This window comes from Bos taurus, chromosome 21 (genome assembly GCF_002263795.3).
Source record: "Bos taurus isolate L1 Dominette 01449 registration number 42190680 breed Hereford chromosome 21, ARS-UCD2.0, whole genome shotgun sequence".
NCBI lineage: Eukaryota > Metazoa > Chordata > Mammalia > Artiodactyla > Bovidae > Bos > Bos taurus.
Genome location: NC_037348.1, coordinates 67,773,828 through 67,790,869, shown reverse-complemented (window position 1 = coordinate 67,790,869; position 17,042 = coordinate 67,773,828). Strand labels below are relative to the sequence as shown.

Below are 17,042 nucleotides of genomic sequence, written 5' to 3'. Positions count from 1 at the left end.
CAGCAGCCAGAGAGTTCTTTCCCAGTCACAGATCCCAGCAAACTGCCTCTTCAGAGTCCCTAGTGCTCCCCCCTTTACAGTGAGTGGAGTGAGTGAACCCCAACGCCCAGCCCCAACCAAGGCCCCCTCGTTGCCAGCCTGCCACTTCAGGGGGGCTTCTTGAATCCCCACTCCCGGCCAACCCTGCCTTGAGCTCTTTCTTTCCCTAAAACCTGAGTCCTTCCCAGGTCCTCGGCTGTTTCCCTTCCGGTGTTGCCCCTCCCTGCTCTGTGCACGTGCCTGTCCCCCGCCACGGTCCCCACCCCCCAGTGAGTACCGCCCGTGGCCACATCGGGACTGCCCCACCCCATAACCGCTGCATCACCCCACACCATCTGCTGGGCACTTCAACCTGGACTGTTTATTTACTTGCTCCCTGTTCCTTCTGGGCCTACCAGGGATGTGAGCCCTTCAGGGAGAGCCCGGCCCGCCCTCCCCACTGCTCCCCTGCAGGGACGGGGCGGGGTTGGAGGGTCCCAACCACGCTTGTCCCACCGCTGACCATGGCCTCCCTCCCAGTTCACAGGAGCCTGGATGGGGGCCGGGGATGGGGTCCCTCACCCACAACCTGCCCTCTGTCCCCTCTGCCCAGCGACCCACTCCTCGCCTCTAAGGTGAATCCTTCCCTTAAAGGAATTTTCCTTCCATGACCACAGTTACTGATGCAGAGCCCTTGGTGGAGGGGCCCGAGCTGGTGACCCCGCGGGACCTTAGCGGCTCTCCCCCTCCTACAGGGACAGCATGGAGTCCACCCGGCCGGCTCCCCGACCCCAGGGCCCCGCCTCTGACCGCCTCTGTTCTCCTTGGACCCTGGCCCACCCTGCTGCAGGGAGGCTGGGGGGTGCATCTCAGCACCCTCTGCATTTTGGGGCCCAAGTCCATTCTCTTTGGTCCATGAATATCTGCCTGGATCAGAAACTTTCCATCTGGTCCTCAGCTTCCATGAGCTCCCCCTTCCCCCGGCCCCCTCTTCCGGAGCTCCGCAGGGGGAACTCGGCATCCCCCACTGGCCATCCCCCTACCCCGAGGCTCCAACCTGCCCAGGGCCCACACTCGGAGCTCAGCCTGGGGCGGCCCTTCCCTCCCCCTCTCCTGGATGCTCCCCAGGTTCAGTGGGTCCATCCCACCCGCATCTCATCCCAAAGGGCCTTCCCTCCAGCTCCAGCCACTCCAGCCCCTGATGTCCACGCCTTTCCAGCTGGACCCCAGACTCCGCCCACCCTCCGCTTAGTCATCCCTCCCCCACCCCCCCACTCCACATGCCTCCAGCTCTGTGGAATGAGTTCACCAAGGTTCCCCTTTGCCTCCCAGGGACTCTGCCCTTCTCCAAATCCTGGGCCAGGATGGGGGTGTGGAGGAGAGCTGGGGCCAGCTGTATTCACAGCTGGGCCCTTCGAGGTCAGTTCCAGGAATACAAGAGCCAGTTCCCACTGGGCCCGATGCATGGAGCTGAAATGTCACCATCCCCTTCTTCTGTAAAGGACTGTGGGGGACGTCAGACAGGTTCGTGATCACCACCTCCAGGTGAGGAAACTGAAGGGTGGAGTGAGGGGCCTTGGCCCACAGCAGACCCTCCCAAAGGTCACGCTCACAGGTGAGAGCTGGGCAGGAGGCGCTGGGGGACAGAGTCTGCCAGACCCCAAGAGGCTGAGAAAGCCTCTCCCAAGAGAAATCACTCGACAGCCACTTTTGAAATCAGCTTTATTTTAAGCTATAAAAACCAAGAGTTTGTTCTTAAAAAAACATACAAAAGCACGCTATCAAAAAATAATAATAACATCAAACATGCAAACGTACAAAGGCCTTCATGAACCATCTACTCGGGCCAATTTCTGGCCACAGTACCTGGAAAGAGGGGAACAAGTCCATGAGGGCCGGCTACAAACCCAGTCACAGAGGGGCGTTCCCGCAGGCACAGGCGGAGTGGGTCACGCCTGGTCTCCACTGCCCCAGGCTGAGGAGGATGAGTGAACCTTTGCTTTCCTGGGTAGGATAAGGCACTCCACAGGGCAGGGGATGGGTGATGGCTGCGGGCGGCAAAATAATGTCCACCCCATAAAGATGCTCACATCCTAATCCCTGGGACTGTGACTATGTTAGTTTCCACGGCAGAGGAATTAAGGTTGTCAGGTGGAATTAATAATAAGCTGACTTTAACATCAGAAGAGGATCCTGGAGTGCCTGGGTAGGTCAAAGGTCATTGTCTGGTGGGTTAAAGGTCACCACCAGGGGCCTTAAATCAGAAGAGGGAGGTAGGAGGGGAGTCCTGAGACCTAAAAGGATTTGACTGGCCGTTGCTGGTTTTGGAAATGGAAGGGGGCCACGAGCCAAGAAATATGGGAGGTTGGCCTCTAAAAACTGGAAAAAGCAAGGAACTTCCCCACCAGAGCTTCCAGAGGAACCGCCTGGCTCAGCCCACCAGACCCACATCAGACTGCTGACCTCCAGAACTGAAAGCAAGGTCTCGTTTTAGGCTCCCAAGCTGTGGAAGTTTGTTAGCCTGGCAACAGGGAACTGACCCAGAGCCAAAGGGTCAGGGGTCAAGATGGCCCTGCCCCGACCTCAGCCTGACTTCCAGGGGAGGACCCACAGAGGCATCCCTGGGTCTGCACCTTGTCGGGGGAGGCAGACCCCAAGAAAACCCAGCAGGTCCTGGCCCTCCCAGGCCCGTCCTCAGGGGACACCTGAGGGGAATCAGAGAGGGGGTTAGGGGCTCGGACACTGGCTTTGCCCCCACTTGCCCTGTCATCCCACAGGCCCTTTTCCAGTCCCCCCACGCCTTCAAGATAAGAGCTCATCTTTCCCTTTTTCCTCCTCCACTTCTTCCTTCTGTTCTACTCAGAGGCTGAGGCCGGCTCGACGTGATCCTGCACCACAGCAGGCAGAAGGGGTGAGGCTCGGGCCCCGGTCAGGAGATGGGGAGACTGGAGACCCAGCCTGAGCAGGGCAGTCCTCAGGCAGGTGTGGCAGGACCTCGCGGACAGGCAGTGATCCCGGAGCTGGGTCCCCGAGCCACACACCCTCCTCACCCCTCCTTCAGGGCGTGCAAGCTCCACTCTCATCCACAGAGCTTCCCCCGAGGGCTCCTGCTCCACAGGAGGGGTCATCAGGACGCAGCTGTTCCAGTTCCAGCGGCTCAGGGGCCAACTCCTCAGCCAGGCCTGGGCAGAAGCGGCAGAAGAAGGCAGGACACCCGGAGGGGCCGCGTGGGGCTGTGACGCTGGTGCTGGTCTGACGGGCCCAACATGGAGTGGTGCCACATGATCGCCAGGCCCTCCTAAGGAGATCAGTATACAGGGAAAGATAACCAACCTTTATAAGTGAAAATAGGGCCTTGGAGGGCTCGTGTGCCCCTGTGTTGATGTCCAGAATGCTCCGGATGCTCTTGGCGTCACTGCTGGACAGGTTCCCCTTGATGGTCAGGATGGCACTCAGGTGGCCCTTGCTGGCAAAGACAGGGTCCCGTCAGTGCAGCCCGCTCACCAACACCCCTGCTCACACCCCTCCCCAGCTCCCAGACTCCTGGCTGGAGCCACAGGGGCCGGCAGCCAACGCCCCTGCCCACGAGGGTGCCCCGTTCTGCTTAACCCATTGCGCTCGGGTGGCACCAGCCGCAGTGCCTCCAGAGGGTGCCAAGCTCCTGCCCGGTCCAGCCTTTGCACTGGCTGTTCCTCCCAGAATGCTCGTCCCCAGGCCCTTGAGGTAACCAGCTCCTTCTCACCCCTTAGCACTTAGCTAACATGTCACCTCCCCGTCAAGAAGCCACCTGCCAGTACAGGAGACACGGGTTCGACCCCTGATCTGGGAAGATCCCAAATACCACCAAGCAACCAAGCCCTTGGACCACAGCTATTGAGCCTGTGCTCAAGAGCCCTCAAGCCCTCAAGCCCGCGCTCTGCAGTAAGAGGAGTCACTGCCATGAGAAGCCCGCGCTCTGCAGTAAGAGGAGTCACTGCCATGAGAAGCCCGCGCTCTGCAGTAAGAGGAGTCACTGCCATGAGAAGCCCGCGCGCTGCAGTAAGAGGAGTCACGGCCATGAGAAGCCCGCGCTCTGCAGTAAGAGGAGTCACTGCCATGAGAAGCCCGTGCGCTGCAACTCGAGAGCAGTCCCCACTTGCTCAGCTAGAGAAAAGCTCGCGCAGCAACAAAGACCAGCACAGCCAAAAGTAAACAATAAAAACTGTTTTAAAAAGTCACCTCCCAGAGAGGATTTTCCAGCTCTAAAGTCAGCACCTCCCGCCATTCACAACCTTGGTTAAACAATCTTTAAAACTTGCAAATAGTACTCCTTCGCCGGATGACCTCATCATTGCTAACCCTCATCTGACTATCTGTCTGTCAGAAGGCCTGGTCTGTTTGTACCTCCTCCCATCCTGGTGCCTAAACAAAGCCGGGTAGCTAGTAGGAGACCACTTGATAACTGTTGGCCGCCTGGGTGGATACAAGGATCCATGAATGGATAGACGGATAGGTGGGCAGGTGGATGACTAGATGGGTGGATGGATGGATAGATCGAAGGACAGACAGATGGGTAGATGAGTGCGTGACCAGATGGCTGGATAGCTAGATGGGCGTCCAGATGGGTAAGCGGGTGCCTGTATGATGGGTAGATGGACGGAGTGGATGGGTGGCTGAACAGGTGGACTAGACCAGCCAGCGGCTGGACCAGGCTATGCTGGGACAGGTCGGCCACACCAGAGGACTCAACCCACAGAGACTGCTGCCCTGGCTCACCAGATCCTCAAGCAGTCAGGGATTGAGCCTCCACTGTAGAACAGAGGCCCCAGGACACAGGTCAAGCCTCTGAGGACCCCTAGGCTGACCGGCGGACCCCAGCTTCACTACGGACGTGCCACGGCCTCCAGCAGGTCCGTGGTCCCTCTGGTCTCGGATCCCCCTCTTAAGGAAATTCTCAGAGGATGCAGTGTGGAGCCGAATGCCTGGCTTTGCTGTCTCGGCTCTACGACTGATCAGCTGCTTTACCCTGGACACATTCCTCACACCCCCCAGGTCTCACCTGCACGACGGGGATGAAGAGTTTCAGCCCCAGCAGGCAGCAGCGAGGACAGAGTGAACAGCTGCTGTAAAGATCTGGGCACAGTAGCCAGTATCTATCTGCGCTCTGCCCACCCTGCAGGGACTCACTCTGCATCCCCCACAGGCTCTGACCGCAGCAGGTAACCACAGGGCCACACTGCCTTCCCCGGGTGCTCGGAGGCCCCGGTTCTCACCTGAAGTCAGGGTACGAGGTGGCGTAGCTGGCCACCTCAATCTTGATGGCACTGGGGTCTTGCAGGCGAATGATCTCTGCGAGCCTGGGGAGGGCGTCGTGCAGCCAGGTGGCTGGGGAGCCCTGCAGGCACAGGCTTCGTTGAGAGAGGCTGGCCCTGCCCAGAATCGTGCCCAGGGGCCCAGAGAGGCTCAGGTCGGACCTGATCAGGTTTGAAGAGGCCCAGAGAGGATGTCCTAGCCCGTGAAGAGCTTGGAGCAGGAGGGCAGCCCACCACCATGGGAGGTTGGGGGGGGGGAGGGGCTCACATTCTGTGTGCAGAACTGCTGGATGAGCTGGGCGTTGGCCTGGACGTGCCCCGCCAGCTGCTGCTGCTGCTCCGCCGTCTGGAGGACCAGGCGCCGCTTGCAGAGGCGGGCGATGTACTCCTTCACCAGGTGCAGGTGGACCGCCTCCAGGAGCTCCTGGGTGGGTGAGCGGGCAGGGCCATGGGAACCCACCACCTCCCTGAAGGCCAGGGTCCAGGGAGGGGCGGTGGCCAGAGCAAAAAGCACATCCGGGTGTGCGCACACACACGTCTGCCTGCGTGTCCCCAGCCGGCAGCCCAGCACCCCCTCACCTCCCGGAAGCAGTCCTGCAGCTCTGAGAACTCAGGCATCCTCTCGGCCACGGCGGAGACAATTTCCTCCAGGGTCTGCTGGGGGGCAGCCCAGCGGGTCTGAGTGAACCTCTTGAACAGCGGCTGCGAGAGAGGGTCAGGCTGTGTGGCCACACCCGGCAGAGGACGGGCCAGCCCAGTAGACACGCACGCACAGACACGCACAGACACACACGGGGCCGGGCCGGGGGTTGGGTTATATGAAAGACTCCCCGGGCGCTCCAGCAGGAAGTGGAGGCCGGGTCTGGGTCCCCTTCTCCAAGGCCGACCAGCCAGGACTGCCATCTGCCTGCCCTGAGGCCTTCTCCAGCATCTCCCTCCTTAGATAAATAAATTCCTGACTAAACAAAGCCCTGTGCTTGGCTGGGCCTATGACGATGACCCTGCGGAGTCATCCAGGGTCACCGCCTGGCCACCTGCAGCCGCGGGGAACTAGGGTCAAGGGGGGCTCCCCCGGGGGGCAGGCAGGGAGTGCCCCCTCTTCCTCCCCTAGGACCCCCGCCTCCTCCTGCGGTACAGGCACTAAGGGTTTCTGGGGATGCCCTGGGCCCCGCAGATGTGGCGGGAGCCACCAGAGGCTCTGAGCCTCCTGGCTGGGAGGCAGGGTCAGGCAGGAGGGCCTGGGGGCCTCAGGGGAAACTACAGGCAAACTTGAGGACTAGGTGGAGTCCCAACAGGGAGGGGCGCTGAGGCTTCTCTTCCGCACCCCAGGGCCCTAAGTGGCCCTCTGAGGCCAAGCCCGAGGCTGAGCGGGGGTGATGTCAAGGGCGGATCATGGCCCCATCACGGGCCTCCCTGCAGCTGCCCCGTGCCGCGCCTTCCACGAGCCAAGTCTTCATTTCTGTCACCGACCCCCCCACCCCACCTTCTAAGGCCCTCCCGCAGCCCCCCCAGCACTAGACTCAGCACTGCCGGGGGGCAGGAGGCTGGACTACCTTCAGGTCCCCAAACAGGCTCTGGAGCAGGGTATCAAAGCCATGGCTCTTGAGCTCATTCAGGGGCCTCAGCAGGGAGCTCCGGAGGTCTGGCGGTGTCTGCCACTGCTGCTCCAGGGACGTCCTGGAAACACAGGAGGCAGGGAGGTCACGCCAGCCCCAGCCCCGCCCAGCCTGCAGCCCTAAACCCAGAGAGCCCGGGAGCCCCAGGCGAATCTCCCTAAACCATCGCTCTAGAACCCTCCCTGGCTCCCCAGGCCCGGTGGCAGCAAGACCAAGACACTCCATCCAGGCTCCCTAGGCGGGACCCAGCCTTCCCACCTAACACCCACCTAACACCACATCCTGTTCTAACTGAGGACAAGTGGCTCAGCCTCTCCATAGCTCAGGGTGCTCATGGATCAGTGGACACAGTCACTGTCTACTTAAGGAAGTTGCTAACAGGATAAATGAAGCCCTGCGCGTGAGCGCCTGACCCACCGGCACTAGACAAATGTTCGCTGTTGCCGCTGTAAGCCTGGGTATTTCCTTTCCACCCTGTTCATTTTAATTCAACATCTCTGCTTAGGCTGCTCCTCCTCCCTCCCCCATCCCAGGCACCTCCCCCCCCACCCCCCCACCCCCGCCTCTCTGCACCCCCACCCCCTGCCGGCTTCCCGGCCCCCCCCACCAACACAGGCAGGCAGCCGCAGTGACTCCCCGCACTGCCCAGCGCCCTTACCGGAAAGGCAGGCAGTTGTTGATGTTAGCGATGACATTGGCCCTGTAATTGCGCAGCTGTCTGCATCGCTCCAGAAATCCATCAAAGGCGCGCTGGTAGCTGGTGAAAGGGAAAGGGCACACATAGGAGCAGCACAAACACTGGGGCAATGGCAGCCTCGGTGGCTGCCTGATCACCCTCCTGCTCCACATGTGGGCTGGACGCAGCAGGCATTCCGGAACTGGCTTCACACGCTCAGCGCTCAGCCAGGCGGGGCCAGGGCCCCTGCAGAGCTGCTGGAGAGGATGCGGCAGAGCCCCCAGGCCCCTCTAGAGCTGCAGGCAGAGGCAGGGAGGCTGGCAGCCATAACTCTGGGGTCACAGACCCGGGTCATCACCTGAAGGGGAGGCCAGGGCCTCAGTCCCTCGGGGGGCATCTTTGCAGTCGGAGGCTGCTCTTCCAGGGGATTTGCTGAGCAAGGTGGGGGCGGGGTGGTCAGATGACCTGAGGCTCTCAGCGCCCAGTTTGGTGGTGCAGGGGGACAAGGACTCCTGCTCATAATAACAGACACCCTAGGGGCAGGGAGGGGGCGCTGGTCTAGCTAAGATCCCCACCTGGGGCCCAAGGGAGGGATTGGGGCTCTGAGAGAGGTGGTGGCAAGGACTCCTCAGCCCCCAGCCCCGCTCCAGGCATGTATGCCCATCACCCACCTCCTGAGGAACCTGGCCAGCTCTTCCAACAGCAAGGGCTTTATCTGCGCGCCCAGGTCCAAGGTGATGCTCTCGGCCTTGGCCCGGCCCTGGGAGATGATCTGCAGGGGTCAGGGGTGAAACTGAGCAGAAGCCTGCCTGCTCTAGGGCTGGGGCAGGGGTGGGCGTGGGTAAGACATGGAGCAAGGGGGTGTGTGCTCAGTGGCGGGCCCGTCTGCCCACAGGGACGAGGCCGGTGCAGGCGGCGCAGTGGGTGCTACCTGGATGATGTCGATGGCCAGCTCACTGTGGCAGTGACCGTCCAGCCTCTGCGGGGCCTCATCGTTGGTCCAGCGGTTTGACTCCAGCTCCAGAGCTCGGGCCGTCAGCTCCCTCACGCTGGCCTGGAGGGGAGGAGGGGCCCGATCAGGGTAGGGCGAAGCCCACGGGGGCATCCCTGCCAGGCTCCCTGCCCGCGCCCCCCGCTCCTCTTCCTTCCCACCCCGCCTCAGCCCCGCCTGGCACTGGCCCTGGACTCACCACCTCGTTGGAGAGGAACGTGGCCTCTAGCAGCCGGATCTGGGTTGGGGGCAGGAGGGTCCCCAGTCTGACTCCCTGCAGCTCGGGCGCCAGCTTGGGGCTGTTGAGGATGTCGCTGTGGGCAGATGGGCTGGCTTGAGGAAAACCAGCACTGTCCCCCCAACCCCAGCCCCCGCCCCAGCCAGAGCCCTGCACACAGCTCAGTCGCCTTCCCTCCTGTGCCTCCCACCCCTGCCTCTCCATCTCAGTTCAATCCAGGCCCCAAATCCCAGAATCACCCTGCCTCCGTTCACTCTCTCAGCCGCATCCACTCTTACTCCAGGTTATGCTCCCGAAACCCATCAGCCTCGAGCTACCCTGCCAGAGGCACCCCACAGCCCAGCCCCCATCTCCCGCCTGGCACACCGAAGGACCCTCCTCCCGGGCTCCCTGCCTTGCCTCCAACAGTCCCTCCTCTCCGCTAGGGCGGGAAGAACCACATTTCCGGTCTGATCGTCCTGCTCCAAGGGCTCCCACTCCCCTTCTCACCCTCTGTCTCCTTCCCTCCATCCCCCACAGTGCTCCCATTGCATCCCACCAGCCTTGCCCCGCCTCCCCCCACCCCCAGACCAGCTGTGCTGCCCTCAGAGGAGGGCCAGTCCCAGCAGGAAGGACTGTCTGCCCCTCCCCGACCTCACCCTGGACGGAGGCATATCCACCCATCCTTGTGGCGCTTCCCTTGGGTCCCAGAACCTCCTGGGGACTGCCCAGCCCTGGCACTTCCTCAGGGCCTTTGTCTGCCCGGAGGCTCAAGAATAGCCCTTTCTGCCTCCCGCGCCCCCCCACCCCGGCCTGGATGCGCTGTGTCCCTTTGCTCCCCAGACTTCTGGCCACACGGGCCTCCATGGAGCCACCCTGGTCGCCCCCTCTCAGGGCTCAGCGTCCCGCTGCACTGACCCCAGGGGGCCCCAGGTGAAAGCCCCTGAGGTCACAGGGACAGGAAAGTGGAGGGGCAGAAGGGACAGGCCCCCCTTCCTGGTGAGTCAGGACCAACAAGAAGGAACCGGTTCGGCTGGCGGGCCTCTCCGGCATCCCCTGCCCTGGCCAGCTCCCCTGCTCTCCTTGGCTTCTCACCCACCACCCCCGCCTGGTCCTTCCTTGGGCCCCTGCTGGAGGCTGAGCCACCAGCACCAACCGAGACCACTGACATCCCTGAGAGCCTCAGACATCGCTCACAGGGCCTACACCCCAGGCTTCCTGCAGGCTTTACGCTACAGGCGGGGCCAGCCCCTACCAGAAACCCCGAGCCGATCCACACTGCGGTTTAAGTCTCTCCCCACCCAGCTTGTACGAATGGCAGACATGCTTGTTGCAGTACAATAAGGGAAAAAAGAAGAAAAAAGAGGTGTTGTGCTGTTTTTTCTTTCCAGTTCTTTACCTGTTCCTGATCTGCAGTCTGTAACTAAGTTTCTTTATCAAAAGATTAAACCTGATTTGAGAATTACATGCTGCACCTATCGTCCCCTCAAAACATTTTGTATCTGGGGCTCAACTTCATAGCGCCCTCTCTGCAAACCACCCCTTCGAGTTTTTCTCTCCTTCTGAAGTCCACAAAAGACAACGGACCCAAACTGGACCAAAATGGCAGCCAGCAGACTGCAGGACCCAAATTACCAGGCTACTCAACGCCAGCCTGATGAACGTTTTTGAAACAGCGTGAGGAGAAGCACACAGGATCCTCACCCCTCTGTTCATTTCCAACCCCAGACTGCGAGCCCCCAGCGATATGATCCCCTAGGTTCCCCACGGAGGCAGGGACACAGTTCTGAGGCAGGGCCTGCTGTGTTCTTGCCTCTGTCTCCGGATTTTCTTATCCAGCTTCGGTGGGCAGAGAAAGCCAAGATACTGGCAGCAACATGCTCAGGGATGCATGGGGTCTGAGTGTATCAGGGGATGCCCGCATCTGAATACAGTTGGTACTAGGGATTCTCCACGACAGTACCAGGTGCCTCCCAAACTGAGAGCTGCAGGCCTTGGTGGTCAGAACTCAGCTCTGCCACTGGGGGAGACTCTGCACAATGGGGATTTCCCCAACAGGCCCAGTGCCCCCCATCCTGCCTGGGAGTGCTCCCTGGGCCTGCTGGGTGTTGAACCACAGTGCTCCCAGAAGGCCTCCCAGCCCAGCCTTGGGCCCTGTAGGGCAGCTCCCTTTGCCAGGAACACCATCCCCAGCTGCCTCTCCCAGCTTGTCCTCGCTTCCCCCTCCCCTGACTCCCTTACTTCTGTTAGACTGTCAGCGGCCCCAGAGCAGGGCCACTGCCTCCTGAGGCAGGTAGAATCCTGCACCTCCTCCTCTGAGCTGGCTTCCTGGGCTGACCCAGGCCAGGCCAGGCCAGGGCCCCTGCTCCTGGCCACAGCCCTTCCTGACTCTGGATCACAGGCGGCTTCACCCCCTAACCCAGACTGGAAACTCAGGAATGAAAGATGAGGTCCTTGCCCCCATTCTCTGTGCCTCAGGTTCCCCAGCTATGGGATGCCGCTGAGGCCGGAGAGACTAAGGATTCCCGGGGCAAAGCAGGCCCAGCAGAGGCCCTGCCCCTTTGATTCCAGGCCCGCCTGGGCCGTTCTCCCAGGGGACTCCCTGAACTTGGTGACACCCAGGCCCTGCCCGCCTGGGGACCCCCGCCTGTCACCCCGCGCCCAAACTCACTTGGGATAGAGGTTCTGCACCCATAACAGCAGCATGTAGGTGTCTCGCGGGCACAGCTCAAACTGCGTCAGGGCTGCCAGCTGGGACGCGAATTCCGCGTGGTAGCTCTCGGCGTAGGTGGCCACCACGCGGATGTCTGCGGGGAAGAGCGGCTTGAGGCGCTCCACCACGGCCTCCAGGTCCTCCTTCATGGTGCGGCCCATGTGCAGGAAGGTGCGCTCGGCCTCCGTGCGGCCCTCGGCGTCCGCGGCCGGCCGCCGGCTCAGGCGCTCCGCGGCTGCCTGCGCCACGCCGTCCCGCCACAGCTGCAGCCAGCCCCGGGGCCGCGTGGTCGCCAGCCCCGGGCACCCCGGGGGCCCCGCCGCCGCCGCCGCCGCCGCGTGGTCCTGGCGCTCCTGCTCGGCCAGCACGGCCAGCGCCTGGCGCAGCCGCTCGGGCTCCGCTTCCAGCGGCCGGCGCAGCTGCCCTAGCACCTGGTCGCGCAGCAACGCGTACAGCGCCTCCACCTTGCTCTGGCGCCGCACCAGCTCCTCCTCGCTCGCGCGACCCGCCGCCGCGGCCTCCTGCAGCTCCAGCTCCAGCGCCAGCAGAGGCCGCGCCGCCTCCAGCCGCCCGCGCTCCAGGTCGGCCTTGAGCTCCTCCACTGCGGCCAGGACGCGGCATTAGTGTGGCCTGGGGTTCTGAGACCCGCCCAGTTCACCTCCCAGGGGCCAAGACTCCCCAAATCATGCGGGGTGTCCCAGCCCGGGCAGGGCACACCAGGCTCAGATCCTGAGATCAGGGGCAGCAGGTGAAAGCAGGGACGGGAGGCCCTTCGACGCCCTTAAACACCCACATGCCCTGCCCACTGTGTCCCAGCTGAGCGGGGCATCCACTCCAGTGAGCCCCCATCCTGCCCAGACCCTGCCCGCCTGGGGAGGGGGCTGCCGCCTACCTGTGGGCAGCTGGGCAGGCGGCTGCAGACTGGATTCAGACTCGCCCTCAGTCTCTGCTAAGCTGGGCTTACCCTTCTTCTTCCTGCGTTTGGTGAAGACGCTGAACACTGTGGCCAGGCCTTTCGACTTCTTCTTCTTGCCGGCCTCTTCTTCCTCCATGTCCGGGGCCACCTCCCTGGGGATCCTGGGGGAGGGGGCAGAGCTGGGCTGCTGGCCCACTGCACAGAGCGAGAACCGAGGTCCAGAACAGTCACAGAGCGCTAGAGGCTGGGCTGAGGCAGGAATCCAGCCCCAGCTCCATCCTCCGTTCTGCTGGGTTCTTTTCTTGACTCGCGTGCCTTGGGGTCCCAGAGGAATGCGATGAGCAGAAACAGGACTGCTCCCGCTGGGACCACGAGGCAGGCAGGGCCAGACCCCTATTATGACCTTGGGGGGCTCAGGTCTACAGAAACCACAGTGCCCCCTCAAGCCCTTTCCCAGGTCGGAGGGACAAGCGGCCCAAGGAGGCACAGGACTGTCTGAGGTCACACAGCAGCTCACACAGGAAACTCGCTGCACCACACCCTGCCTCCTCCCCAAGTTGGGTGACATCACCACCACAGAAGCTGGGATTTCCTGAGTGCCCATTCCATTACTTCCACACTGCCTTCCAGGAAGGGTGTTATTTTCCTCATCTCACGTAACTAGCTCTGCTGCTGCTGCTGCTGTTGCTTCAGTCGTGTCCGACTCTGTGCGACCCCATGGACTGCAGCCCACCAGGCTCCCCCGTCCCTGGGATTCTCCAGGCAAGAACACTGGAGTGGGTTGCCATTTCCTTCTCCAATGCATGAAAGTGAGAAGTGAAAGTGAAGTCGCTCAGTTGTGTCTGACTCTTTGCGACCCCATGGACTGCAGCCTACCAGGCTCCTCCGTCCATGGGATTTTCCAGGCAAGAGTACTGGAGTGGGGTGTCATCGCCTTCTCCCATAACTAGCTCAGAGAGGTTTAAAATGCCCCCATGGTCAATAGCTTGGAACTCAGCTCACAAGGCACTGGGTACCCCCACCATCCAGAGAAGCAGCACCCTCCCCAGCGCATTGACCGTGGGGGAAGCTAGGCCAGGACCGGTTGGGGGGAAACTGGCTGAATCGAAAGGAGGGAGCGGGGCAGGGCTTGGAAAGGGGAGCAGAGGGGAACAGGCCTCCTTGGTAACTTGAGTGAGCCATAACAGGGCCTGCCCCACCACCCATGAGTAAATACACCAAGTCATGACTCACACAGCACGACTTCAACTTGCCCCTGCAGCAGTCCTGCAAGGCACACAGGGTGATCCACCCCTGCAGAAAGGGAAACTGAGGCGGCAGGAGGTGGGGGGTGTTGGGATTAGGCCTGTCAGACTTTCCACAGCAGTTTTTCAGACTTTCCACAGCAGTTTTTGTCAGCAGTTTTTGGTGGTGATGCAAGATGACCTGCTTCAGACCCGGGACTGCCCCAACCCAGCAACCGGGCTCTTCTCCTCCAAGGCATAGTTTCCGGGAAAATAGCCTTGCTCCACATACAGTCCCACCAGGGACAGAGCGGGTCACGTGGCAGGAGTTGTGGGAATCCCAGTGCTCCACAGGGCCGGCCAAGGCTGAGGGCAGAGAGAACCTGCCCCAAACCACCACCGTGCCTTCCCCTTCCTCCAGTGTGGGTGCTGGAACCCCTCCTCATCCGGGGAGCTCTGCCCTCTGCACTTTGGAGACGGAAGGCACGATGGTGGGGGCTCGGGCATGGAGACCACTTGGGCCCTGGGGCATCCCACCACCTCCATCTATGGTTCCTGTTTTTGGCTGAACTGAGCAGCTTGTGGGGGGCTCAGTTCCCCTGAGGAGGGATGGAACCCGAGCCCTTGGCAGTGACAGAGCAGAGTCCTAACCACTGGACTGCCGGGAAGTCCCCCATCTGGGGCTTTAGACACATTGCTTCATCCCTGTGGCCTCAATCCTTTCTGGAAACAGAGCAGACACTCGCTTAGGGGGCTGCCAGAAGGGCTTCAAGGAGAGGGTGCATGTAAATAGCAATAATCGCCATCCTGAGGGAGTGCAAACAGGCAGGCTGGCCCTGGTCCTGCACATTTGCACTTTCTCCCCTAATGCTCCCAACGTTATACCAGGAGCTGGGGCCCAGAGAGGTGGAGTAACCTGCCCAACGTCACACAGCTAGCAAGGTGCAGAGGTGGGCTCCCAGCCCAGAGGGGTCTGAATCCACAGCCTAATCCTTTTTTTTAAAAAAACTTAGTCTCCGCCCATATCAGCCTGAAGGCGCCAGATCTCCTGTGATCGCAGAAGCTAAGCAGGGTCGAGCCTGGTTAGTACTTGGATGGGAGACCACCTGGGAATACCGGGTGCTGGAGGCTTAAAAAATAAAAAATAAAAAATTTAAACACAGTTGATTTACAGTTGATCTGCAATCAACTAATCTATAGTAATTTTGATCACCCTGCCCAGTACAGGGGCACAGGCCGGCCACCCAGCACTCCACACTGGGAGACGGCTGGAGAAGCACCATCTAGCCCAGGAAGACCCAGTCCCAGCTCCTCCCCCTGGGCCAATGGACAGTGGGCAGACATTGACCTTGGTGGGAGGGGGACCCTCTGACCTGCTGGAGGTCCCTAAAGGGCTCTGAGGTAGAAAAGGAGGAGGTGAGAGAGGGGACAGCGTGGCCTTGGGCACCCTGCAGCCCCTTCTTCCCCCTGAGGCAGCAATGGGGGCTCTGTGAGGACTGCAGCCCGGCCGCCAAGGGGTCCGCCCACGTATCCAGGGGCCCCATGAAGTCCAGGAAGGAAGGGGCCAGGGTCAGCAGGCCAGGGAGGAGGAGGGAGAGGCTGCGCGGGCACGGAGGTGGCAGGCCGGCTGCCCCTCCCGGCGACTAGCTGCAGGGTCTCCGGCCGATCCCACCTACCCCTGAGCTCCGCTCCTGCTGGGCACAGCCTCCCAGCATCTCCTGTGTCACAGAGGATGGGACCCAGCCTCAGAAAGGACCGGGCCGGCTCACCTGCTGCGGGAGAGAGCAGCTGAGACCCAAACACCCTTGAGCAGGGTTGGCCCCAGGCTGGGCAAAGGGCCACAGAGGGAACATGCCCAGGTGGAGTGAGGGGGACACCAGGTCCCTCCTGTCACCCAGGCTGTCTTGGGCCAGCAGGTTGGGTTTCCTGTCCTTGAAGCTGAGCATCCTGCCTTGGGCAGGCTGGCCCCCGCACCCTCTCACCCCCAGCCTCATCAAGGAGCCACAGGCTCAGTGCAAGAGATGACACTCCGTCCACAAAGGAGCCCCAGGAAATGTGGGCAATGGCAAAGCCAAGCTGAGCCCAAGGGGGAAGAGCAGGGGGCGGCACAGGGGGAAGGGGGTGGCCAGGCAGAGGTGGGGCCTGGGACCCGAGCTCTGGGGGCATGCAGGGTGTCTGCTGCACAGAGGAACAGACACTGGGCAGGGCCCCACCACCACCATCCCTGGGAGCTAACAAGGGCTGGCACGTTCCAGGAACACACACACACGTGAACACACACACACATACACACACACACGCACACATGCTTCATTATCAGCCAGACAATCTGGTCCTCAAGTCCGGAAGCAGCTCAAAGAGCCAGACCTCTCCCCAACCTGTGCTAGGCCCGGACAATAGAATGGCCAGGGAAACACATTGGCTCTTCGCGAGGCCTCCTGGGACCTGGTGGTCGGCAGGGTCCTGAGCACAGCCCCCCAGCCCGGGACAGGATGGCCAATGGCCAGGGCCCTGGACCTGAAACAGCTGGGGTGCCCTGGCCTCAGCCCTCCCTGCAGTTCCTGGATCCCTTGCTGCACCCCTCATAGGAGCTGCCGTCTAGCCTCCTATTCACCCCAACTCGGCTTTGGGAAGCCGACCCCAGCCCCTCACGCTCTGCTGGGCTCACAGGAACACAGCCAGGGCACACAGAGCCACCTGGTCACGGAGGGTCCTGCCAGGAAAACCCTGCCTTTCTGGCTCTGGGCCTGGGTCTCCGCCTACATCCTTCCTGCTGCCACTCAGAGGCTGCATAGCCCCTGCTTCCCCCTGGCCTCCCCCTGGGGGTGTTCCCCACTCGCGGGCCCCACCCACCTCAGGATTCACTGGTGGAGCCCCCCACCTCCACACCCAGGGTCTTTGCTGCTAACGTGGGGTTACAGGGGCCCCAAACCTGGCTTTATGGCAGGCCCTTGCTTCGCTCCTCATGGCCTGGGAGGCACAGACAGCACCCCCATTTTGCAGCTGGAAAAAACAGGTGCAGAGAGGTGAAGAAACTTGCTTACAGTCTCCTGACTGGAAAGCAAGCGGAACAACAAGGACTACGCCTGGCTCAGAAACCAGCCTGGACCCTCTGCCTGCAGCCCAGGGGCTCAGGCAGGGCCAGGCCCGTCGGTCAGGGCCGCGGCCGAGGCTGCAGGAGGGGTCTCTTTGAGGGGCCGGGGACGCAAAGGTGTCAGGGGTGGCAGGGGCTCCCTGTGGAGAAGCTGGCCAGGACCAAACCAGGGCAAGGCTTCCTGTGGCACGGCCCCTACCCGACCTCTGCCGGCCACCGGGCTGACTCGTGGGGTCAGGCTGGCCTGTCAGTCCCCTGCCGCTCCCAGGGAAAGAGGCACCCCTTGG

At 61.8% G+C, this 17,042-nt stretch overlaps 1 protein-coding gene and 1 pseudogene across 2 annotated transcripts; one reads left to right on the top strand and one right to left on the bottom strand.

The window, feature by feature from the left end:
- Positions 1-1,723: 1,723 nt before the first annotated feature.
- LOC112443175 (tumor necrosis factor alpha-induced protein 2) lies at positions 1,724-16,889 on the bottom strand. Of its 2 annotated transcripts, XM_059879372.1 has the most exons (13): positions 16,594-16,889; positions 12,415-12,599; positions 11,481-12,123; positions 8,792-8,906; positions 8,533-8,655; positions 8,273-8,373; positions 7,584-7,682; positions 6,863-6,986; positions 5,889-6,011; positions 5,578-5,733; positions 5,271-5,392; positions 3,352-3,484; positions 1,724-3,200 (listed from the first exon to the last, which is right to left on the bottom strand). In XM_059879372.1, exons 1-13 carry the CDS (start codon positions 16,626-16,628, stop codon positions 2,874-2,876), a joined length of 2,286 nt encoding a protein of 761 aa, XP_059735355.1. In that variant the 5' UTR covers positions 16,629-16,889; the 3' UTR covers positions 1,724-2,873. The 2 variants fall into 2 exon arrangements, with proteins under 2 accessions (XP_059735355.1, XP_024837945.1); XM_024982177.1 differs by lacking the exon at positions 16,594-16,889 and having other exon boundaries at positions 12,415-13,021.
- Positions 14,674-14,792, top strand: LOC112443256 (uncharacterized; annotated as a pseudogene).
- Positions 16,890-17,042: the final 153 nt, after the last annotated feature.